This window comes from Dendrobates tinctorius, unplaced genomic scaffold (genome assembly GCF_039654945.1).
Source record: "Dendrobates tinctorius isolate UK_male_01 unplaced genomic scaffold, ASM3965494v1 ptg000126l, whole genome shotgun sequence".
Classification (NCBI taxonomy): Eukaryota; Metazoa; Chordata; class Amphibia; order Anura; family Dendrobatidae; genus Dendrobates; species Dendrobates tinctorius.
Genome location: NW_027361794.1, coordinates 18,094,895 through 18,115,971, shown reverse-complemented (window position 1 = coordinate 18,115,971; position 21,077 = coordinate 18,094,895). Strand labels below are relative to the sequence as shown.

Genomic DNA, 21,077 nt, shown 5'->3' with positions numbered 1-21,077 from the left:
GAACATACAAACAAATTAAACACGTGTTATCAGGGAAAACATATTCAAACTCAACTTCCCTTTATGAGAGACACTCTCTCACTTCAACGTTACATGATAACATTACCTTACATTATCTATATCTTACTACTATCTTACATCCTAGATAGTTATCCATTCCTATCTTCTATATTCTAAAGTGCTACTGGCAGCAACCATTACCAACTGTGAAGTTCGTTACCAAGTCAGGGCACACTATCCCTGCTGAAATACTATCATTATTCCTTATGTCTTACATCTATCTATACAATACTAACACATGTCCCTAAACTGTTTGGGTGACAACCGTTGTTAAATGGTTCGCCACCTGCTCTGGACACCTTGTCCCAGAAACAATACTTCTCTCATTTACTATTAGACATTCACCATATTTTACAAAAAGCCAGTTCCCTACTTAATAATCTACTGATACCTATTAGTTCTGATACTCTACCAATGCTATACTAGATTTTCACAATAATCCTATACACTATCAATATACCGTTTCCTATACATAGTATAATATTTACAATCATAATAACATTATTAGTTACAGTCAAAAAGCTGTCATTATTTGAGGTAAGTGGCAGATTCTATCCCAGCCGGGGTATCTTCTAGTGTCCTTGTGCTGTATGGAGGACCCGCTCAAAACCTCCAACGTTGGTTTTGGGTGAGCGGCAAGATATAACTGGTTTCCCCTTTAGACCTCATCTTCGGCCACACCTAACAGGTTTTTCTTTAGGTCTGTAGTTGTTGTGCAATGATGAAGTCTCTGTATTTTAAAAGGCACGTGTAAAACCAAGAAGGAGCACCTGAATAGGTGCTAAACTATATACAAAGAAAGTTTTGATCACTCACTGTTCATGATCCCATTGTCTCTACTTCTTTTTCTCCTTATGACTATAAAACATAATCAGGTATAATATGTTGCCAAAGCCCCCCTGGGTCTAACTATTTACAACGGACTTGCCCTAGTCTCTGTTCATTTTAATGGGGCTGAATGATACAACCTCCTGGTTACATTGAAGCTGTTTGGTTCCCTTGCTTCCAGGGAAGAACTTCAGGACTACTGCGTCTTGGATGGATTATGATTGCTGTAGCAGCCTGGGTATATACTGCTTGCGGAGCTTCATCTGGTAAAGTCTCCTCCTGTCCTATTGTTGGCAATGATGATGGATTGAGTGCTGGTTGAGGTACAATTGCAGCCTGAGGAACAATCTGCCTTTCTGCAGCTGGTGTCACTGCTGCTGTACGTGGCACTGGTGGTATTGCCATGGCTAGGATTACACTGACGGAGCCTCAGTTGTTGCCCCCTGGTGGTCCTGTGGAGCTATCAGCTCGGCGGGAATCCTGCGGACATGAAGCACGTACCATCTCCTGTCTCCAAGATGGCGAGTAAAGGAGACATACTCGTGAGGGAACAGATCGCGCTCCGGATGTCCCCGGATGAGATGAGCTTCGACATCCCGCCTGTTCACAAATAGGTTGGGAGCTTTTCTGGAGTCCTGGATGAACCCGAATCCTCTGAGGTCGAAGCAGAGGACTCTGCCCCAACCCATGGGATTACAGTTCTCCAAATGCTCACCATGGGCCTGGATCTTGCCCCTTAGATTACGCTCCGCCAAGGCCAGTTTCTGCCTTTGTCGCTCCCACTCTTCCTGCACAAATGTAAGTATCTGCCTATGGCAGAACTCTTGTGTGGTGATGGGGAACCCCATGACATCAGCTCCCTCTTCCTCCCCTCCCACCCGGCCATCTCCAGCCTGTTGCATGCTGCGGGAGTTGACTGCATTATGGGGACAGGTTCCAGGATCCCTCCCCTGGGCGCAGCTTTCCGGTCCCCCGCGATGTCCATGACGACCTGGCCGGAATTTTTGGTCGGTGGTAACCCGATGGAGCCTAGCAGGGCATCCCTTGTCCCAGGGGCGCTGACCGTACCTATTCCTCCAGGGCCGCAGTCATCTTTCACAGGCTCCGGTGACGGAGAGACTGGTGCGGCAGGTACCGGCGAAGATGGTACCTGGGAACTGGCGGTGGGTATCATTGGTGGTGGTACCTTGGAACTGGGAGTGGGTACCGGTGGCATTGGTACCAGTGTTCTGGCAGTTTCCTCATGGGCAGCCTGTCTTTTCTGCGCAAGGAGAGCCTGCCACTGATGCAGACTCCTGTTCAGCTCCTCAATTTCCTGCTCCAGGTTGACATACTCCGAGGGGCCGGAGCCTGATTGCACAGAGTCGGGAGAAAGTTGCATTTCTCCACCGCACTTCACAGGCCTCCTTCTGCTCTCCATCATGGCCTCCTGGTGTACTGGCTTCTCCTATGCTCTCTTTCCCACCGTGGGGCCTCTCTTCACCCCCTGGCGGCGGTGTCTTTTTCCTTTGCTGCAATACCAGGCCAAGATCCAGACCCCTCTGGCTGTCGGCCATGATGCAGTTGCATAGAAGTACAGGCAGGGGAGGTTCATGCTGCTTCACGCTCTTTCTTGGGTACCGCCCACGATGGCATGCCTCACCGCACACCTCGTGGGACCGCCATAGCAGCCATCTTTACAGTCAAAATCATAGTCCAATAAATGTGCTGTGGTTTGCCCATTGTGGTTTATTTCTCAGTACAGTCAAATTTCTGGCACACAGGACCCAGTGACACCGAGCATCGAAATCCTGTTCGTGACACCAAGTTGGAGCGCCCACCAGAGCCGTGGGGTACTCTGTATCGGGCCGCTTTTTAAAGGGACAGTATCACTGCGGCGGTGACCCGGTCCGTGTCCCTGGGCATCCAATAAATGGGGTATATTTACAGGGGATTGAAAATAAAGAGTTTTTGTATACAGTGTTTGTGACGCCACCTGTAGTATCTGATCAGAAGGGACCAGCGCTGCAGTGCAGATCCTCTGGGACTGATGGTGTGATGCAGCAGAGTTGGAATAGCTCTCCACAGGCAGAGCTTAGTCCCAGTGCAGTTGTAGAAGAAATTGAGGATCACGGTGATGATATAGTGTTAGGCAAGAGATGTAGCAGTGCTGAGAATGTGACGCAGGAAGAATGCAGAAGACACAGCTGGGTGCAGTTCCAAAGCTTTACTCATAGTTCTGTCTACAGTACAGATTCCCGCTTGGTGCCACATCCTCCAGGTGAGGGATCCAGCCAACCTCCAGAAAGATAGAGAACACCTTTCCAGAATTTCCTGTCAGTATGTGCCTTCCCTGGCCATCTCACAGTGCTGCTTTCCACTTTCCTTCCTTTCCAGCACCTCACAGTCAGTGTCCCAGGCCAGCTGCCGCGAACCCTGCCAGATAACGTGACCCAAAACGTTTTCTTGATCCTTTCTGGCTGCCTTTCCGGAGAAGATAACTGTGGTAATTGGCAGTGGCCCCTAAAGTTGCCACAGCTGTTGGCTTGCTAACTGAGTCCTGTTGTCCACTCCACTAGGCTAGGGGTCGAGACCCTTCTGCGACCTGGAATTCCCCAACCTGACGTCCGTCAGCATGGAACGAGCCCCACGGGGAGTACTCTCCACCAGTGCCTCTGGGAAATCCCTATCCCCTTCAGGGAGCTTCTTTCAGTCCTTCAGTCCGTACCAGCAGTCCCTCAGAGCAGGGGTCTGCTGTACAATTCTATCTCTTCCCACCTTCACTTACGGGAAGGTTGCCTATGCACGTCTTTTCCCTTCTTCCTCTACGGGAAGACTGATCCTAACTTCCCTTCTATTCTCCCGCTCCAACCTTCCAGCTCCACCCACCTTCTAACACCCTTTCCTAGCCAGCAGGGATGGTGAAGCACATCACTTGCTGCTGTGGTGTGTGGTGGATGCAGTGTTTTTTTTTATAGCCAGGTCAGATGTCTCCATCTTACCTGAAAGGTGGGATACTACACCTCTGGTTGAGGTGCAATACCTCTGTGGCGACTGGACCCTCAGGGGCGCCACATATATTTTCAAAAATCCAAGCAGCATGAGACCATTCTGTGATGCCCTGGATATTCCCAGAATCCATATATATCTTACTGGACACCTGCTCCACCATTGCCACAGAGAGTTCCAGCACGTTGCAGAAGGCTTTCAATGGATCAGGAACTTTCCAGATGGGAAAGGAACCTGCCAATCATATGAGCTTCTGAAATGAAACTTGTCTCCCCTGATGAGAGAGACAGTTTACAGATGTTTGGTTGTTTCTTTAAGAATATAATTACATATAGCTTAATAGAGTTTTATGTTCCTCTCTCACACTATAAAGGATGTCTCAGTTCATATAAGATCTTAGAACTGCATATAAGTTGAGCTCACATTATATTACTGTGATATCTGGCTGTATCAGTTTACTTGCTATGTATTCCATGGTTCCACTTAGTAGGATCACTAGGACTGAAAGTTAGACTTACACCTGTAAAAAAAAAACAACACCAGTTATGGATTTGAGTTGGGGTCTGCTTGTTTCGCAGTTTCTTTGTGTTCAATATATCCATAATCTATATGCCTTGGAGGTAGAGAGGTAGACGTTACTATCTATACTTCCTCCTTCCTCTTAATCTTTCTATCTATCCTTTTTTTCCTTCCCCCTTTTTTCCATATAATATGGCACAACTATAACTTACCAGAGCTACAGAAAGCAAAAAAAGAGTAGTGAGTGGAGGATAAGCGTATATGTTTGGTATCACAAATCTTGAGGGATGAATTATTTAAGAGCTTTGAACAAATAAAGGCCGATTTTTAACTTTCCAAATAGGGTCGTTAATCAGTATCTGCAAATACGTCATGTGTATAGTACACTATCTAGAATAAACGCCTTACTGATTTATAGATCTCACAATAGATACAATTCCTAAAGTGGTGGACACAAAAGGTCTAATATCCCTTATTTATAGGCAGTTAAGGCCCTGTCACACTAAACGATGTCCAATGATCCGACATGATGGGATCGCTGGGGCATCGTTAGGCTGATCGCTGGTGAGCTGTCACATAGACAGCCCCAGCGATCGGGACGAGTGACTCTGGTTTCTAATGTAAACGTCGGGTATCCAGGAGCTGCGCGAATCCTGGATACCCGCTGTTTACCTTGGAACCCGGCGTACAAGCTGGTTTCCAAGGTAAACATCAGGTATCTAGGAGCCGTGCGGCTCCTGGATACCCGACGTTTACATTAGCAACCAGCGTCGCTGATCGCTGGTCTCTCGCTGCCACACGCAGCGATGCGCGTTGGGCAGCGGGAGACCAGCAATCGAAAAACTGCCCAGGCCGCTCAAGCACGATCAGCGATAACCGGCAGTGGGGCCAGTCGCTGATCCCCGTTACACACAGCGATCTCACTGGCAAGATTGCTGATGTGTCACAAAATCAGCGATCTCGCTAGCGAGATCACTTAGTGTGACGGGGCCTTTACTGGCCCTACATTTGATAGTTTAGACAAAATGGGAGGATGACGTGGGTCCTTTGAGGAGCAATGGGTGAAAATGCTGTATGTGATACCTAAACTTTACTTGTCGGAGTCACAGAATGTTCCAAATTCCTCTCATCCATAGGGTATATAAATCCCCAATGTTATGCACCAGAGAACTCACGCAGGGGAGAAGCCTTTCATGTTCAGAATGTGGAAAATGTTTTAAATAGAGATCAGATGTTGTTATACATCAAAGAACCCACACAGAGGAGAAGCTTTTTCCTGTTTAAAATGTGGGAAATGTTTTACAGAGAAATCAATACTTGTTACACATCAGAGGACTCACATAGGGGTGAAGCCATTTTCATGTTCAGAAGGTGGAAAATGTTATGTGAAGAAATCATCTCTTTTACTCTTCGCCACGACAGCACCCATTTGGAGAGAGGGATCCGCCCATAGGAACAGGAAACCTACAGAGATAAAAGAGGGCGGTCCGCCTCTCCTCCTCAGTTGGTTTCCTGTTCCTATAGGAACCACAGGATTTCTACAAAGAAGACATACCTGGACCAAGGAACCGCCTGTGCAGTGACTGTGCGAACGGCAAGGGTTCCGGTCCAGAAGCAGCGTCGGGGGAGTGCTGGAGTCCGGCTCCCTCCTCGTCTGGGACAGCGGCAGCGCAAGGAGAAACACCGGTACCGGGTGGAGCCGACCAGGGGTTTTCTGGTAAATCATACACGTCACCGGGATTTTGGAGACATCCATCCCGGTTCGTGTGGGGGTGCAGAGCCGAGATGAAGGAAGCATCTACGGCGTTCTAGGCCTCAGCATCAGGGAGGACGCACATACAGCGCTGGGAGGAGGCAAGGAGGAACTTCCGGGTTAACGGAGGTTCCTCAGTCCACTGAGCATGCGCGGTGTCACACAGCCGCGCGAGATCAGCAGGGAAGAGCACTCCCCACCCCTTCCAGGAAGAAAAAAAAGAGGAGATGGTTTAATGCAGCAGCGCCGGCAACTGTATTTCCAGGCCGGTTGCAGGCTAATGAGCGCGCCGCAGGCAGGCGCACCTGGGAGGGGGAGGTACCAGGTATTGAAGGGGATATAAAAAAACCGTGGGGATATGGATAGAGCGTGCAGACATGTCTTCCCCAAGACAGGACACGCAGCCCCAGGGAGGTGACACAGCGGCAGCCAAGGATCACTCACGTCGAGGCTCCTCGGATAGGAGCCACAGAAGCCATGCCAATAGAACCCCTTCTCAGCCTCCTGAGCCGGTACCTACAGCTTCTCTGGGTGAGTGGACGACTCTCTGCCTATCAAGCTGTTAAAGAATCTCTCTCTCCCTCTCTCTCTCCCTCTCGATCTCCCTCTCTCTCCCCCCCAAAAAAAAAAATCTGCTACGTCCACCGTAGGCTAAGAGGAAAGAAAAATCAAAAAACAAAGAATGTGCCCTCTGTACACGTCCCTTACCGGACTCTTCTACAAAGAGACTGTGCAAAAAAATGTATAAATGAGACTGCAAAACAGGCTTCAACACCAGTCACAGACATAAGGGCTATAATAAGAGAGGAGTTACAGGCCCTAACCCAGTCTAGTGGCATATCTAAGAAAACTAAGACTAACAAATCGACTGCAGTTAGCTTAGATACGGATGAGGACGAAGCAGTAGTCTCCGACAGCTCCAATACGTCTACATCATCATCTTCCTCGGATATCAAGGGACGTTCATGTTTTCCATTAGATAACATGGACAATTTGGTGAAATCAGTGAGAAACACCATGGGATGCGCAGAGACTAAAGAACCGCAGACGACACAAGACATTATGTTTGCGGGATTGACAGATAGGAGGAGAAGGGTTTTTCCCGTTATACCAGCGATAAAAGCCCTAGTGAGAAAGGAATGGGAGAAGCAGGACCAGAGAGGTTATCTTCCCTCGACGTCAAAAAGAAGGTATCCCTTCAGCGACGAGGAATTGTCAACGTGGTCTAAGGTCCCGAAAGTCGACGCGGCAGTCGCCTTAGCCTCAAAACAGTCGGCCTTACCAGTAGAAGACGCAGGGATTCTAAAAGACCCACTGGACCGGAAAGCGGATGCCTCACTAAAGAGGGCATGGGAGGCAGCTACGGGCACGTTTAAGCCGGCAATAGCCAGTACGTGCACAGCTCGCTCTATGCTGGTCTGGATTGATCAGCTAGACCAACAAGTAGAACAAAAAGTCTCCAGAGAGAAGCTACGAGCTGTGATACCACTGATTCGTGGCGCAGCGGCATACATAGCAGATGCGTCAGCTGACTCGCTACGCATGTCAACCCGAACAGCAAGCTTAATAACGCCAGGCGTAGCCTGTGGCTTAAGAGCTGGAAAAGTGACACCCAATCCAAGGCAAAGCTCTGTGCCATACCTTGTGAGGGTGAGTTTTTATTTGGAAAAGCTTTGGATGAAATCCTTGCTAAAGCAAAGGAAAGGAAAAAAGGATTCCCTAACCCCTGTCTCCCATTTTATATGAGGGCATTTAGGAGACGACCATTTGGTAGGGGAAGACCAACAGAGAATCAAAATCGCTGGGCCACGAAGGAAGGGAAAGGCAAAGGTGCTATGTTTAGAGGATCCTCCTTCCGCAGAGATCGGAGCTAAAGAACCAGTCCCTCCAGTAGGAGGGAGACTAAAATTTTTCCTTCAGGAATGGGAGAAAATCATGGCCAGCCCTTGGGTCCTAGGCATTATTAGGGAAGGACTAAAAATAGAGTTCCATCATGTACCCCGTAACTCAGTCATCGTAACATCCCTCAGCTCCCCAGTCCAACAACGGGCCTTAGAGACTGAGATTTTCAGTCTGCTGAACAAAAAAGTCTTGGTCCAGGTGCCTAGAGGACAGGAAGGGAGAGGATTTTACGCTCCTCTCTTTCTGATACCTAAACCCGATGGTTCCTTCAGGACGATAATTAACCTGAAGAAACTAAATTAATTTATAATAAATCATAAATTTAAAATGGAGTCTATTAGATCTACAATTAAGCACCTTTTCCCAAATTGTAGGATGGCAGGCCTGGATCTGAAAGATGCCTATTATCATCTTTCCATCCATTACAGATTCCAGAAATACCTCAGAGTGGCGGTCTTCCTCGAGGGCACCATACAACACCTTCAGTTCACAGTCATGCCATTCGGCCTTTCCATCGCACCAAGAGTCTTTACAAAGGTGATGCTGGAAGTAATGGCTTTCTTACGACAAAAGGATACATTGATAGTTCCCTATTTGGATGATTTTTTGATAATAGGGAACTCAACTAGACAATGTAATGAACGAGTGGCTGATGCAATTTTATCCCTACAGACTCTTGGTTGGGTAATAAATTTCAAGAAGTCCAGAATCGAACCACAATCAGTTCAGTCCTTCCTGGGTCTTCAGCTAGACTCCATAAGCCAAAAATGTCTGCTGCCACAGGTAAAGATTACAGCAATTAAAACGAAGGTCAGGTCAGCAATAGACAAACCACACATCTTTAAGAGAGGCAATGTCCCTCCTGGGGTCCCTTACTTCCTGCATCACGGCAGTTCGGTGGGCCCAATTTCACATGAGAATTACAGCATCAAATCCTCTTGGAGGAAACTCAGGACCATGGGAATTTGAGGAAAAAAATCACCTTATCTCAGATGGTCCTAACCTCCCTAGCATGGTGGCTAGAGGAGGATAACCTATCGGGAGGAGTACCATAGGTAATAACACCCTCCCGTATAATTACTACTGACGCCAGCCCCACAGGATGGGGAGCTCATATGGGAAGCACCTTCACCCAAGGCTTATGGGGTATAAGGGAGGAGCAGGATTCATCAAACTTGAAAGAGCTAAAAGCAGTGGGTCATGCATTATATCACTTTCTTCCACAGTTACAATGACAGAACGTGAGAATCCTGGCAGACAACACCATAGTGGTCGCATATCTGAACAGGCAAGGCGGGACTCGATCAGTCACATTAATTTCTTCCGCAAGAAAGATCTTGTCCTTAGCCGAAAAACATTTTTCGTCTCTCTCAGCCCTCCACATAAGAGGGGAAAACAATTCGGAAGCAGACTTTCTAAGCCACCATACACTACGGCAAGGAGAGTGGTGCCTGAATCATCAAATATTCACACGCATCGTGTCACTATGGGGTCTTCCCCAGATAGATCTCTTCGCCACCAGGGGAAACAGGCAGGTGCGAAGATTCGCCTCTCTGAATGCGACAGACAGTCCAGAAATCCTGGATGCCCTCCAAGCCCCATGGCAGTTCAAACTAGCATACGCCTTCCCCCCCAATCATACTACCGCAGGTGATCAGGAAGATCAGGGCGGAGGAAGCACGAATAATCTTAATAGCGCCATTCTGGCCCAGGAGGCCGTGGTTTTCATGCCTGCAAGCAATGTCTGTGACAGACCCTTGGGTGCTTCCTTCAACCCCCAGGCTCCTCTCGCAGGGGCCATTCTTCCATCCTCAAGTGGACAATCTCCACTTGACGGCCTGGAACTTGAAAGGGAAATGTTGAGAGCAAGAGGATTCTCGGAGGGGTTAGTCAAAACTCTCTTACAAAGTCGGAAACTGGCTACGACGAAAATTTACACCAGGGTGTGGAAGAAATTCCTAGAGTTTCACACAACTCCTGGCTCCAGAGAAATCCGGATAACAGCAATCCTAGAATTTCTACAGAAGGGGAAAGATTTAGGACTATCGATCAACACACTAAAAGTCCATGTGTCGGCTTTAGGGGCCCTCTGTAGTTATAACGTGGCAGGCAATAGATGGATAACCAGATTTATCTCGGCCTGTGAGCGGAGCGAACCGGTACACATACCTAGAGTCCCTCCTTTGGACTTGAACCTGGTGCTAGAGGCCCTTACACTCCCTCCATTTGAACAATTAGACTCAATATCCCTTAAACATCTGTCTCTCAAAACAGTACTGCTAGTGGCACTAACCTCAGCCAGAAGAGTTAGTGACATACAAGCACTTTCAATAGAACCCCCTTTTCTGTTGACATTCCAGGATCAGTTAATATTAAAACCAGACCCCTCATATTTACCAAAGGTAGCAAGAAAGTTTCATAGATCACAAGAGATCCACCTCCCCTCATTTTTTAGTAACCCTTCTACTCCAGAGGAAGAAAAGTTCCATACGCTAGATGTTAGAAGAGCAGTACTACAATATATCGATACTCTGTCTCGATGGATCAGAGATGCAATCAGCCTGGCATACTCCGCGAGCAATGAAGATCCTCCGGAGGGTATCAAGGCACACTCCACCAGATCTATGGCCTCCTCTTGGGCGGAGAGGGGAGACGTCGCAATCGAGTCTATCTGTAAGGCTGCTACTTGGTCAACGCCCTCTACCTTTTATAACCACTATAGGCTTGATTTATCATGCTCATCGGACCTAGCCTTTGGTAGAGCGGTCCTCGGCACGGTGGTCCCTCCCAGGTGAAGGTCTCTGAAAGTCTCTCCAAGTGGGTGCTGTCGTGGCGAAGAGTAAAAAGCCGGATTACTTACCGGTAATGCTCTTTTAATGAGTCCACGACAGCACCCGTTCACTAACCCTCCCTAGAAGTTAACATAATGGATATACACCATCTTAGTTGTAAAGTTAATAAATTTAGAATATTGAATAATATAATGGCCTAATAATTGGCGGTCCTCCGGGTACTCTGAAATCCAACTGAGGAGGAGAGGCGGACCGCCCTCTTTTATCTCTGTAGGTTTCCTGTTCCTATGGGCAGATCCCTCTCTCCAAGTGGGTGCTGTCATGGACTCATTAAAAGAGCATTACCGGTAAGTAATCCGGCTTTTTTCATCATCAGAGTAATCACACAAGGTAAAAGCCTTTTTCCCGTTCACAATCTGGGAAAGTTTTAACCAGAAATTACATTTTGTTAAGCACCAGCAAATTCATACAGGGAAGAAGCCTTTTCCCTGTACAAAATGTTTTAACCAGAAAGCATATTTTGATAGACATCAGAGAAGTCTTCTTTAAACTGTGTTCTAAATTATTATGTAAAAAGAGTTTAGGAGTGATAAGGTTAGAATTTTTTTGTTTTGTCATTTAAACTCATTGATGGTGATGTGTGTCAGGGCTCTTTATATCACTGTAAGCAATTGCAGATACCTGTGCAAATTAGTTTGGCAGGTGTGTACAAATAAAGGCAAGACTACTTAAGAAGGCTGTTCCACATTATTGAGCAGCCTACATTTTTTGCCAAAATGGGAAAGAAAAAGGGTGTGTCAGCTGCTGAGAAGCTACAAATTGTGGAGTATTTAGGTCAAGGCATGACTACAATCAACATTGCCAAGACACTTCATCGTGATCATCTCACAATCAAGAAGTATGTAGCTGATTCCCAGCACACGTGTGCGTGCTGATAAGGAAAAATTGAGGACTCTTTCCAACAGGCAATTGCGGCAGGTTAAAAGAGCAGCTGCAAAAATGCCTTGTCATAGCAGCAGACAAGTTTTTGAAGCTGCTGGTGCCTCCTACGTCCCCCGAACAACAGAACAACAAGATGCAGGGTCCTTCAGAGGTTTGCAGCTGTGCGTAAGCCATCCTGTCGACCACCTCTATCCACTGCACACAAGCAGAAACGGCTCCAGTGGGCCAAACGATACATGAAGACTGACTTCCAAACTGTTTTGTTCACCGATGAGTGCCATGCAACGCTCGATGGTCCAGATGGATGGAGTGGAGGATGGCTGGTTGATGGACACCCCATGAAAACACAGCTAAGGCGCCAACAAGGAGGAGGTGGAGTAATGTTTTGGGCTGGAATCATGGGGAGAGAGATTGTCGGCCCCTTTAGGATCCCTGAAGGGGTAAAGATGAACTCCATAATCTATGTGGAGTTTCTAAAACAGGACTTCCTGCCATGGTTCAAGAGGAAGAACAGTGCTTTCCGCAGCAAGATCATTTTCATGCATGATAATGCACCATCTCATGCTGCAAATAACACATCTGCATCTCTGGCTGCTATGAGCATAAAAGAGGACAAACTTATGGTGTGGCCACCATCTTCCTCTGACCTCAACCCCATTGAGAACCTTTGGAGCATCATCAAAAGAAGTGTCTATGATGGCGGGAGGCAGTTCACATCTAAGCAACAGCTCTGGGAGGGTATTCTGTCCACATGCAAAACAATTGAAGCACAAATCATCCAAAAACTGACAAATTCAATGGACGAGAGAGTTCAGAAGCTTCTTTCAAACAAGGGGTCCTATGTGCAAATGTAACATCACCTAGAATAAAGTTTTTACTTGAAAACTGTTTGATTTCATTTTGTAATAAGCTGATAATGCTTATAATTTCACAATTGACCATTTTTTTTGTTCAAAATAAAAATAAAAAGGTTGAAAACTCTGCTGTGCATAATAGTTTGGAACATGCATTTTGAATGTTTCTTATTTTTAAAAATATACTGTTTTCATAGGCAGTTTGTTCAAAAACATTGCAATTATACTAGAATATTAGATGACTGGAAAATAACAATGACTGCAATTCATATAGGTAATTTAGAGAAAATATGAGGAAATATTTTTTGCATAATAATTTGGAACACAGTGTATATTCCTAATGTGAGAAATGTTTTACTTTGAAAGACACACCTTTATCAAGAAAAAAAATCTTGCTAATAAGTGTCTAATAGACTGGAGACTGCTTCCTGTGACATAGTACGAAACCGGTTGGAAGGATCTGGTCCGTACTACCTGCTGATCTCAGTCACGTGACTTTTTGACGTCATCAAGGTCCTGCAACTTCACTGCAGCCGGCGGCATCGCGCCGCGAAGAACGTCGGCGCACCGAGGGAGCTGCGTACAGTGAGTAACTAAGAGACTGTCACCGGCCGGGACAGTTCTCAGCAGATATTGCTGGACTGAGTGCCTTAAACGTACTCTTGTCTTGCTTTTAGACTCTGTATGTACAGTATTTGATTATCATTGCAGCGATGGAGCCTCAACTTCATTAGCTCCCTCATAATCGCTACATTCTGGTCCCCTTATGAGGCTTTGAACGTTTTTTTGGAATGCACCTAAGGTACATATATATATATCCTCTTAAAGTGTTTTTATTATTTATACGCCTATTATATATGTTTGATCCTTTTATCTATTTTTATATAGTGGTAGTTTCATTCAGTGTGTTTTCTGCTACTGCGTTTTTTAGAACATATATGTTTGGTGGACATTCTGTTTTTTCATTGTATATATTGATTAATTGAGATCCCCATATCCATTTGTAATTTATTGCTATATTTGGCCTCTTTAACCCTTGCTTTTGTGGGGTTGTGTGGTTTATTCAGCGCAGACATTTTCTACATTAACAGAATAATATTAGAAAGAAATAAAAAGACACAAGATGTAATACACAGATGGGAATAATAGAGGAAATATTGGAGAACAACACATGTAATATTCAGATGGAGCCAATCATTGTTTTATTAAAAAAAACTACTTATTAAATGAACCAAAACATGATGGAACAAAGCTCCGCTCCTTACACAAACAGATCTGCTCAGTACACATCGTAAACACACGGATCTGCTCAGTACATGTCGTAGACACATGGCTCCTATCCGTACACAAGCAACTCTGCTCCGTACATATTGTACACGCACTGCTCAGCACTGTACACTACGTACACACGCAGCTCCACTCCATACACCCTGTACACAGGCGGCTTCGCTCCATATATCCCGTACACACACAGCTCCACTCCATACACCCTGTACACAGGCGGCTTCGCTCCATATATCCCGTACACACACAGCTCCACTCCATACACCCTGTACACAGGCGGCTTCGCTCCATATATCCCGGACACACACAGCTCCACTCCATACACCCTGTACACAGGCGGCTTCGCTCCATATATCCCGTACACACGCAGCTCCACTCCATACACCCTGTACACAGGCGGCTTCGCTCCATATATCCCGTACACACGCAGCTCCACTCCATACACCCTGTACACAGGCGGCTTCGCTCCATATATCCCGTACACACAGCTCCACTCCATACACCCTGTACACAGGCGGCTTCGCTCCATATATCCCGTACACACGCAGCTCCACTCCATACACCCTGTACACAGACAGCTTCGCTCCATATATCCCGTACACACACAGCTCCACTCCATACACCCTGTACACAGGCGGCTTCGCTCCATATATCCCGTACACACACAGCTCCACTCCATACACCCTGTACACAGGCGGCTTCGCTCCATATATCCCGTACACAGACAGCTCCACTCCATACACCCTGTACACAGGCGGCTTCGCTCCATATATCCCGTACACACGCAGCTCCACTCCATACACCCTGTACACAGGCGGCTTCGCTCCATATATCCCGTACACACACAACTCCACTCCATACACCCTGTACACAGGCGGCTTCTCTCCATATATCCCGCACACACACAGCTCCACTCCATACACCCTGTACACAGGCGGCTTCGCTCCATATATCCCGTACACACACAGCTCCACTCCATACACCCTGTACACAGGCGGCTTCGCTCCATAGATCCCGTACACACGCAGCTTCACTCCGTACACACACGACTCCGCTCCATACACTTTGTACACACGCTGCTCCACTCCGTACACCTCGTACGCATACGGCTCCGCTTCATAGATCCCGTACACACGCAGCTCTGCTCCGTACACCTCGTACACACAGCTCTGCTCCGTACACACGTGGCTCCGCTCCATACACCCCGCATACACACGGCTCTGCTCCGAACACCTCCTACACATGTGGCTCCACTCCGTACACCTCATACACACACGGCTCTGCTACGAACACCTCGTACACATGTGGCTCCACTCCGTACACCTCATACACACACGGCTCTGCTCCATACACTTCGTACACACACGGCTCTGCTATATCCACACTGTAAATCCCTCCTGACCCCCCGAACACATAAACTTCTCCTCATCCAGCACCATGACAACCAGCACAGCAGAGTCCTGGCATACACTGAGGCCCTGATCATGTGACCCCTGACTCCTCCCCTCCTGTGACACAGGACAGCCATACGTGTGTGCGGTTCTGCAGATGAAGGTATGTGGAGATTCTCCATTACTGGCGCATTAATATTAGAAATATATTGCTTGGTCTTCCAGACCTTATCTTGACCTCTACTGTTCCTGATAACTGCCATGTCTTAATTACATTTAGAACTGAGGAAAGGGCAACTTGGAAGAAAACTCTTTGCTATCTTCTTATATCCTTCTCCTGGCTGGGAAATTTGCATCACCTGGATAGAACAAGCCATAACCCTAACCAGGCTCATTAAGGTCTGAAACTTGGGTCTAAGTTATCTGAGCACACAAATCTCCTGGCGTGGCCAATCTTTTTCATCACCCCATTCTCCTTTTTGTACTTTTTAAAATGTAAAAAATGCCTATATATATTTGCCTAAATGCAAAGGAAATGTGTCATCTTTAATTTTAGGCTTTTTAGACTTCGTTTAATCTTTAATTTGCTTAACTGTTCACATTAACAGCAAAAAACATCTTTTACAATTGGGATCATTTTCAGTTTAGTACTTAGCAGCACATCCACACTTTTATTATTTCCTTTTTTGCACAGTAATATTGCATGCACTAGTCCCTTATTTTCATTTTTCTTAAGTGTTTATCCACACTTTAACACTTTACAGCTCAACGGTAATATTCACACACATTAATAGGTTGCTCATAGAGGAAACACATTCTTCACCACTCCACCCTCTATAGGTATAATGCTTCCTTTTTCATGTTTATCTCCATACATACAGTGGGTACAGAAAGTACTCCGACCCCTTTACATTTATCACTTTTTGTTTCATTGCAGCCATTTGGTAAATTCAAAAAAATTCATTTTTTTTTCTCATTAATGTTCACTCTGCACCCCATCTTGACTGAAATAAAACAAAAATATAGAAATTTTTGCAAATTTATTAAAAACCAAAATCTGAAATATCACATGGTCATAAATATTCAGACCCTTTGCTCAGTATTGAGTAGAAGCATCCTTTTGAGCTAGTACAGCCATTAGTCTTCTTGGGAATGATGCCACCAGTTTTTCACCCCTGGATTTGGGGATCCTCTGCCATTCTTCCTTGCAGAGCCTCTCTAGTTCCGTCAGGTTGGATGGTGAACGTTGGTAGACAGCCATTTTCAGGTCTCTCCAGAGATACTCAGTTGGGTTCAGGTCAGGACTCTGTCTGGGCCAGTCAAAAATGGTCACAGAGTTGTTCTGAAGTCACTCCTTTGTTATTTTAGCTGTGTGCTTAGGGTCTTTATCTTGTTGGAAGGTGAACCTTCAGCCAAGTCTGAGGTCCAGAGCACTCTGGAAGAGGTTTTCATCCAGGATATCTCTGTACTTGGCTGTATTCATGTTTCCTTCAATGGCAACCAGTCATCCTGTCCCTGCAGCTCAAAAACACCCTCATAGCATGATGCTGCCACCACCATGTTTCACTGTTGGGATTGTATTGGGCAGGTGATGAGCAGTGCCTATTTTTCTCCACACATACCTCTTAGAATTATCACCAAAAAGGTCTATCTTCTTCTCATCCGACCAGAGAGTCCTATTTCTCATAGTCTGGGAGTCCTTCATGTGTTTTTTAGCTAACTCTATGTGGGTTTTCATATGCATATGGAAGATGAGTCTATGAGGAACGTATTCAGCTGCCGACTCTGAGGGAGAAACTGCTTGTTGTCTGTGGCCTAAATATATAGGTTTTATTAGTAGATGTAAAGAAGAAACTAAATACTGTACAATAATAAATCTTCTCATATGTTTCCCTTATTATCTCCAGTAATTGTATTATTACACAGGATTTTTATGATGTTACATCGGCTGATCTTCTCATTCAGGTCTCTACAATATCGGATCCTCTCAGTGAAGATCTTCTACAAAAGAGAATTTTCCTGATTTACACATCAAAGATGGATATGGACAGAGACAAGATGGTGGAGAGGATATTACACCTCACCCTAGAGATCCTCTTCCGGCTTACTGGAGAGGTGAGAGATTCTGATGACGTCACATTACATCAGTCTTATCTATGGGAATAACAGATGGACAGAACTGGAGAGTTGAGGATTCTGGAAATGTCTGTAGTGAGGTTTATTATTGTGTCTCTCCATAACCAGGATTACACTGTAGTGAAGAAGACCTCTAGTGAGCGCTGTCAGGACCTTGTGTCTGAGGGATGCAAAAGACCCCTGAACCCAATCACAGAGCCTCCACCTCTCCAACTGATCCATGGTGATATAAATGACCAGAAGATCCTAGAACTCACCTACAAGATGTTTGAGCTGCTGACTGGAGAGGTGACACTGCTGGGAATCCTGGGACATTATACAGTAATGTTATGAAGGGATCTGGGGATGATGGTATCATTGTATGTGTCAGGTTCCTATAAGGTGTCAGGATGTCGCTGTCTATTTCTCCATGGAAGAGTGGGAGTATTTAGAAGGACACAGAGATCTGTACAAGGACGTCATGATGGAGGTTCCCCAGCCCCTCACATCACCAGGTAATAGACAGGACTAAATACACACGGCCTATAATTATCTGTATGTAAAGAATAAATTCATTGCCTGTATGTGTTTCTTCCAGACCTGTCCAGTAAGAGGACAATACCAGAGAGATGTCCCCATCCTTTTCTTCCACAGGACTGTAAACATGGAGATCCCAATGTTCCTCAGGATCATCAGGTAGATGGAGAGAAGTTGTCATGAGATCTCCCCTATGATGTGTAGACGGCTGTGAAGGTCTTGTGCTCAGTCTTGTTTTATCCCACAGTATTATATTTTATACTTGTGTAATAAGATCGGTGGAGATGGCAGGATTGGAGCTGATCATAGATGTGACTTCTCCATCTGTGACTTTTACAATATTTATTTTAGGGTGAAGATCTGACCCATATTAATACTACAGAGACATGTGTGAGGGGTGATGAGAGATGTAAAGAGGAGATTACTGCTTATAACCGGTCGGGTGAGTACTGACCACTAAATATAGACAAGTCAGAGATTCTTCTTAGTCACCGGCTATGGCAGCTTTATCGATGGTGTAGTCAGGCCGTATCACAATCGTGTGATCAATACTATCATAAAACCTCAGGCTTTAGAAAATGATTTTTGAATATGCAAATTTTATTAGTCACACAGAGCCCAACGTTTCGGCCGAGCAGGCCGTTATCAAAGGTATTTATCTAAACAAAATATAACAATAATGTAAAATTAGGAATCCTGTCGAAGAATGACACAAAATGAAATATGTACAGTATCACTGACTGACATATTAGTGCGAGTGAAAAAAGTTTATAATAAGTGTCATGGTCACGTGTGGCTGGACACACCGCCACCAGCAGGGGGAATTTATAAGACACGCGTGACCCTGGATACACCGCCTCCAGCAGGGCGAACTTAAATAATAGAACGTGCAGCTGGATACCCCGCCTCCAGCAGGCGAATTTCAGTATACACGTATCTCTGGATGCACCGCCTCCAGGAGGGCTAATTTAAACAATAAAAGGAAACACCAGGGAAACCGATACAATGGAGGGCCCTGCGACAGGGAACGGGGATGTGGAAACCTCCTGCACTCCCCTGAGCCAGTGTCCCTGCACTCCTCACGAACCCTAGGCCGGTTCCGCACCGGGCGCCGATCAGGAACCTAAAATCCCTAACTCGCCCTGCGCCAATCCCTTACTAGTGAAGTGGACGGTGCAGAAACTAATCCCACCACTGCACTAAACACACACTGAGGAAAGTGACAAAACAGGGAAACACCACTTAGCTTTGCTCTGTTGCTAATGCTCCCAGCAACAGAGTCCAACACCTGAGTGCACCTTTTCCTCCCACCGGGTCCAACACCAGCGTGCAGCCTTGGAGCTACAGAGTCCAGAACCTGAGTGCAGCAGTCCAGAAACATAGTCCAGCATCCAAGAGTAGCTTTCCAGCAACAAAGTCCAGCATCATGAGTGCAGCTTTACACCATAGCTGCCACTCCACCAAGCTTTGCAAGAACTCACTGACACCATAGCTGCCACTCCACCAAGCAAAGCAAGCACTCCTCGCTGACACCATAGCTGCCACTCCAGGACTCTGACTGAGATGCCCGGGACTCTCCTCCAGCTCCTTCCTTCACCAAGGCTTGGTTTCAACTGAGCAATATCACCCACGCTGATTGCAACACCTGACACTCTTTTATAGGTCAGCCAGAGCAATCACACCTGCTAAATAATAACGTTCAATAAACCAAAGTAACCAGTGTGCAATGACCCTAACAGCCACCGGGGGAACCTAGAACTGAAACCACCACAGTGCAATGACCCTAATGGCCACCGGGGGCAAAACCAACGCCGAGCACACAGCTCAAGGAAAAAAAAGGTTACTTGTACATTTATCTGTCAGATCCAGCCTGGATCATGACAAAAAGAAGACGTCTAATCAATATACGCAATACATTGACAAAATTAACAGAAATAACGAAAAAGATTTTTTTCCTCTCAGGAGTAAGGACTCCATCATCAGAATAAATCCTCACAATAAATCAATAAGTACAATCTGTAAAAAAAGAGGAAAAGTGGGGAGAGAAGTTACTCAAATACCATAAATAAAATACAGCCTAACGCAGCTTAAAGGTACCATAGAGGAAATGTGCAAAAAGTAAAAGGATATAAGTACCTGTGTGGCTATATATTGAAGTTTCAAAAGCTCTAAGAAAGAAGAGGAGAAAAAAAGGGTAAAAATAAGGTAAAAACCAGAGTATGACAGAAGAAAGCATTGTAAGTATATTGTAATATAAGCGGTATATAGCTAATCTTTACAAACCTAGAACGAGAAATGCGGTAACATGGGACTGCGCCGCTGCCTGTGGAGTGTGTGCATGTGTATGGGCCGGAACTTGTGTCTCTTTTATATTCTACTCATGACACAAATGCACTACAGCTGGAGGGGTACAGGCGTCCAATAGCGCCAATATCGCGCATGCGCAAACCGTCTCTCCGGACGGAAGTGGGGCATGATCTGTACGAGTAAAAAGGAAGTGTGTCAGAGAAGCTTAATGTTTAACCGCGCGGATGCAGACCGTCCCTCTGGATGGAAGTGGGGCATAATCAAGTTCGAAACAGGAAGTGTGGCAAGGAGGAGTGATAATGTATAAATAATGACCGCTACAGCGCAAGCGCTAGAAATAATGAAAAAAGGGGAAAATATGTGTATAATTACAAGTATATTATATTACATATATCTGAGCCAGGTCAAATATGAAGGTCTATATCGCATGTATGTGTAAAATTGTTATAAAAACAAGAAATAGAGGGAGGGAAGGAAAAAAGAAAAGGGGGAAAAACACCACCAAGTGAAAAAGATCAGAACCGAAAGTGGGTACCTTCCTTCCGCGATTAGGTCTGTAAAAGAATAAAAAGAGAGAGAAAAAATTATTCTTATATTACATAGACACATATGAGGCACTTATATAAATACCTATACAATGCTCATAACATGTTACTTATGAGAAAACCTACGAATGTTTGCATGTGTACACATATTGAGGGATACATGTATACACATACATATGACGAGTTTGATCTTTATCTCTCAACGTGAGATCTTTAGATATACCGGATGGTAGCCAGATTGATAGCTTGTTGCCCGGGCA

General features: G+C 45.7%; 1 protein-coding gene across 1 annotated transcript in view; it reads left to right on the top strand.

Moving 5' to 3' along the window:
• Positions 1-21,077, top strand: part of LOC141047057 (uncharacterized) — a 54,685-nt gene that overhangs the window by 9,965 nt on the left and 23,643 nt on the right. Inside the window, 5 exon segments of the mRNA XM_073541988.1 lie at positions 17,279-17,428; positions 17,558-17,737; positions 17,820-17,943; positions 18,027-18,124; positions 18,317-18,407. Of these exon segments, the coding sequence (XP_073398089.1) occupies positions 17,279-17,428; positions 17,558-17,737; positions 17,820-17,943; positions 18,027-18,124; positions 18,317-18,407 (643 nt within the window).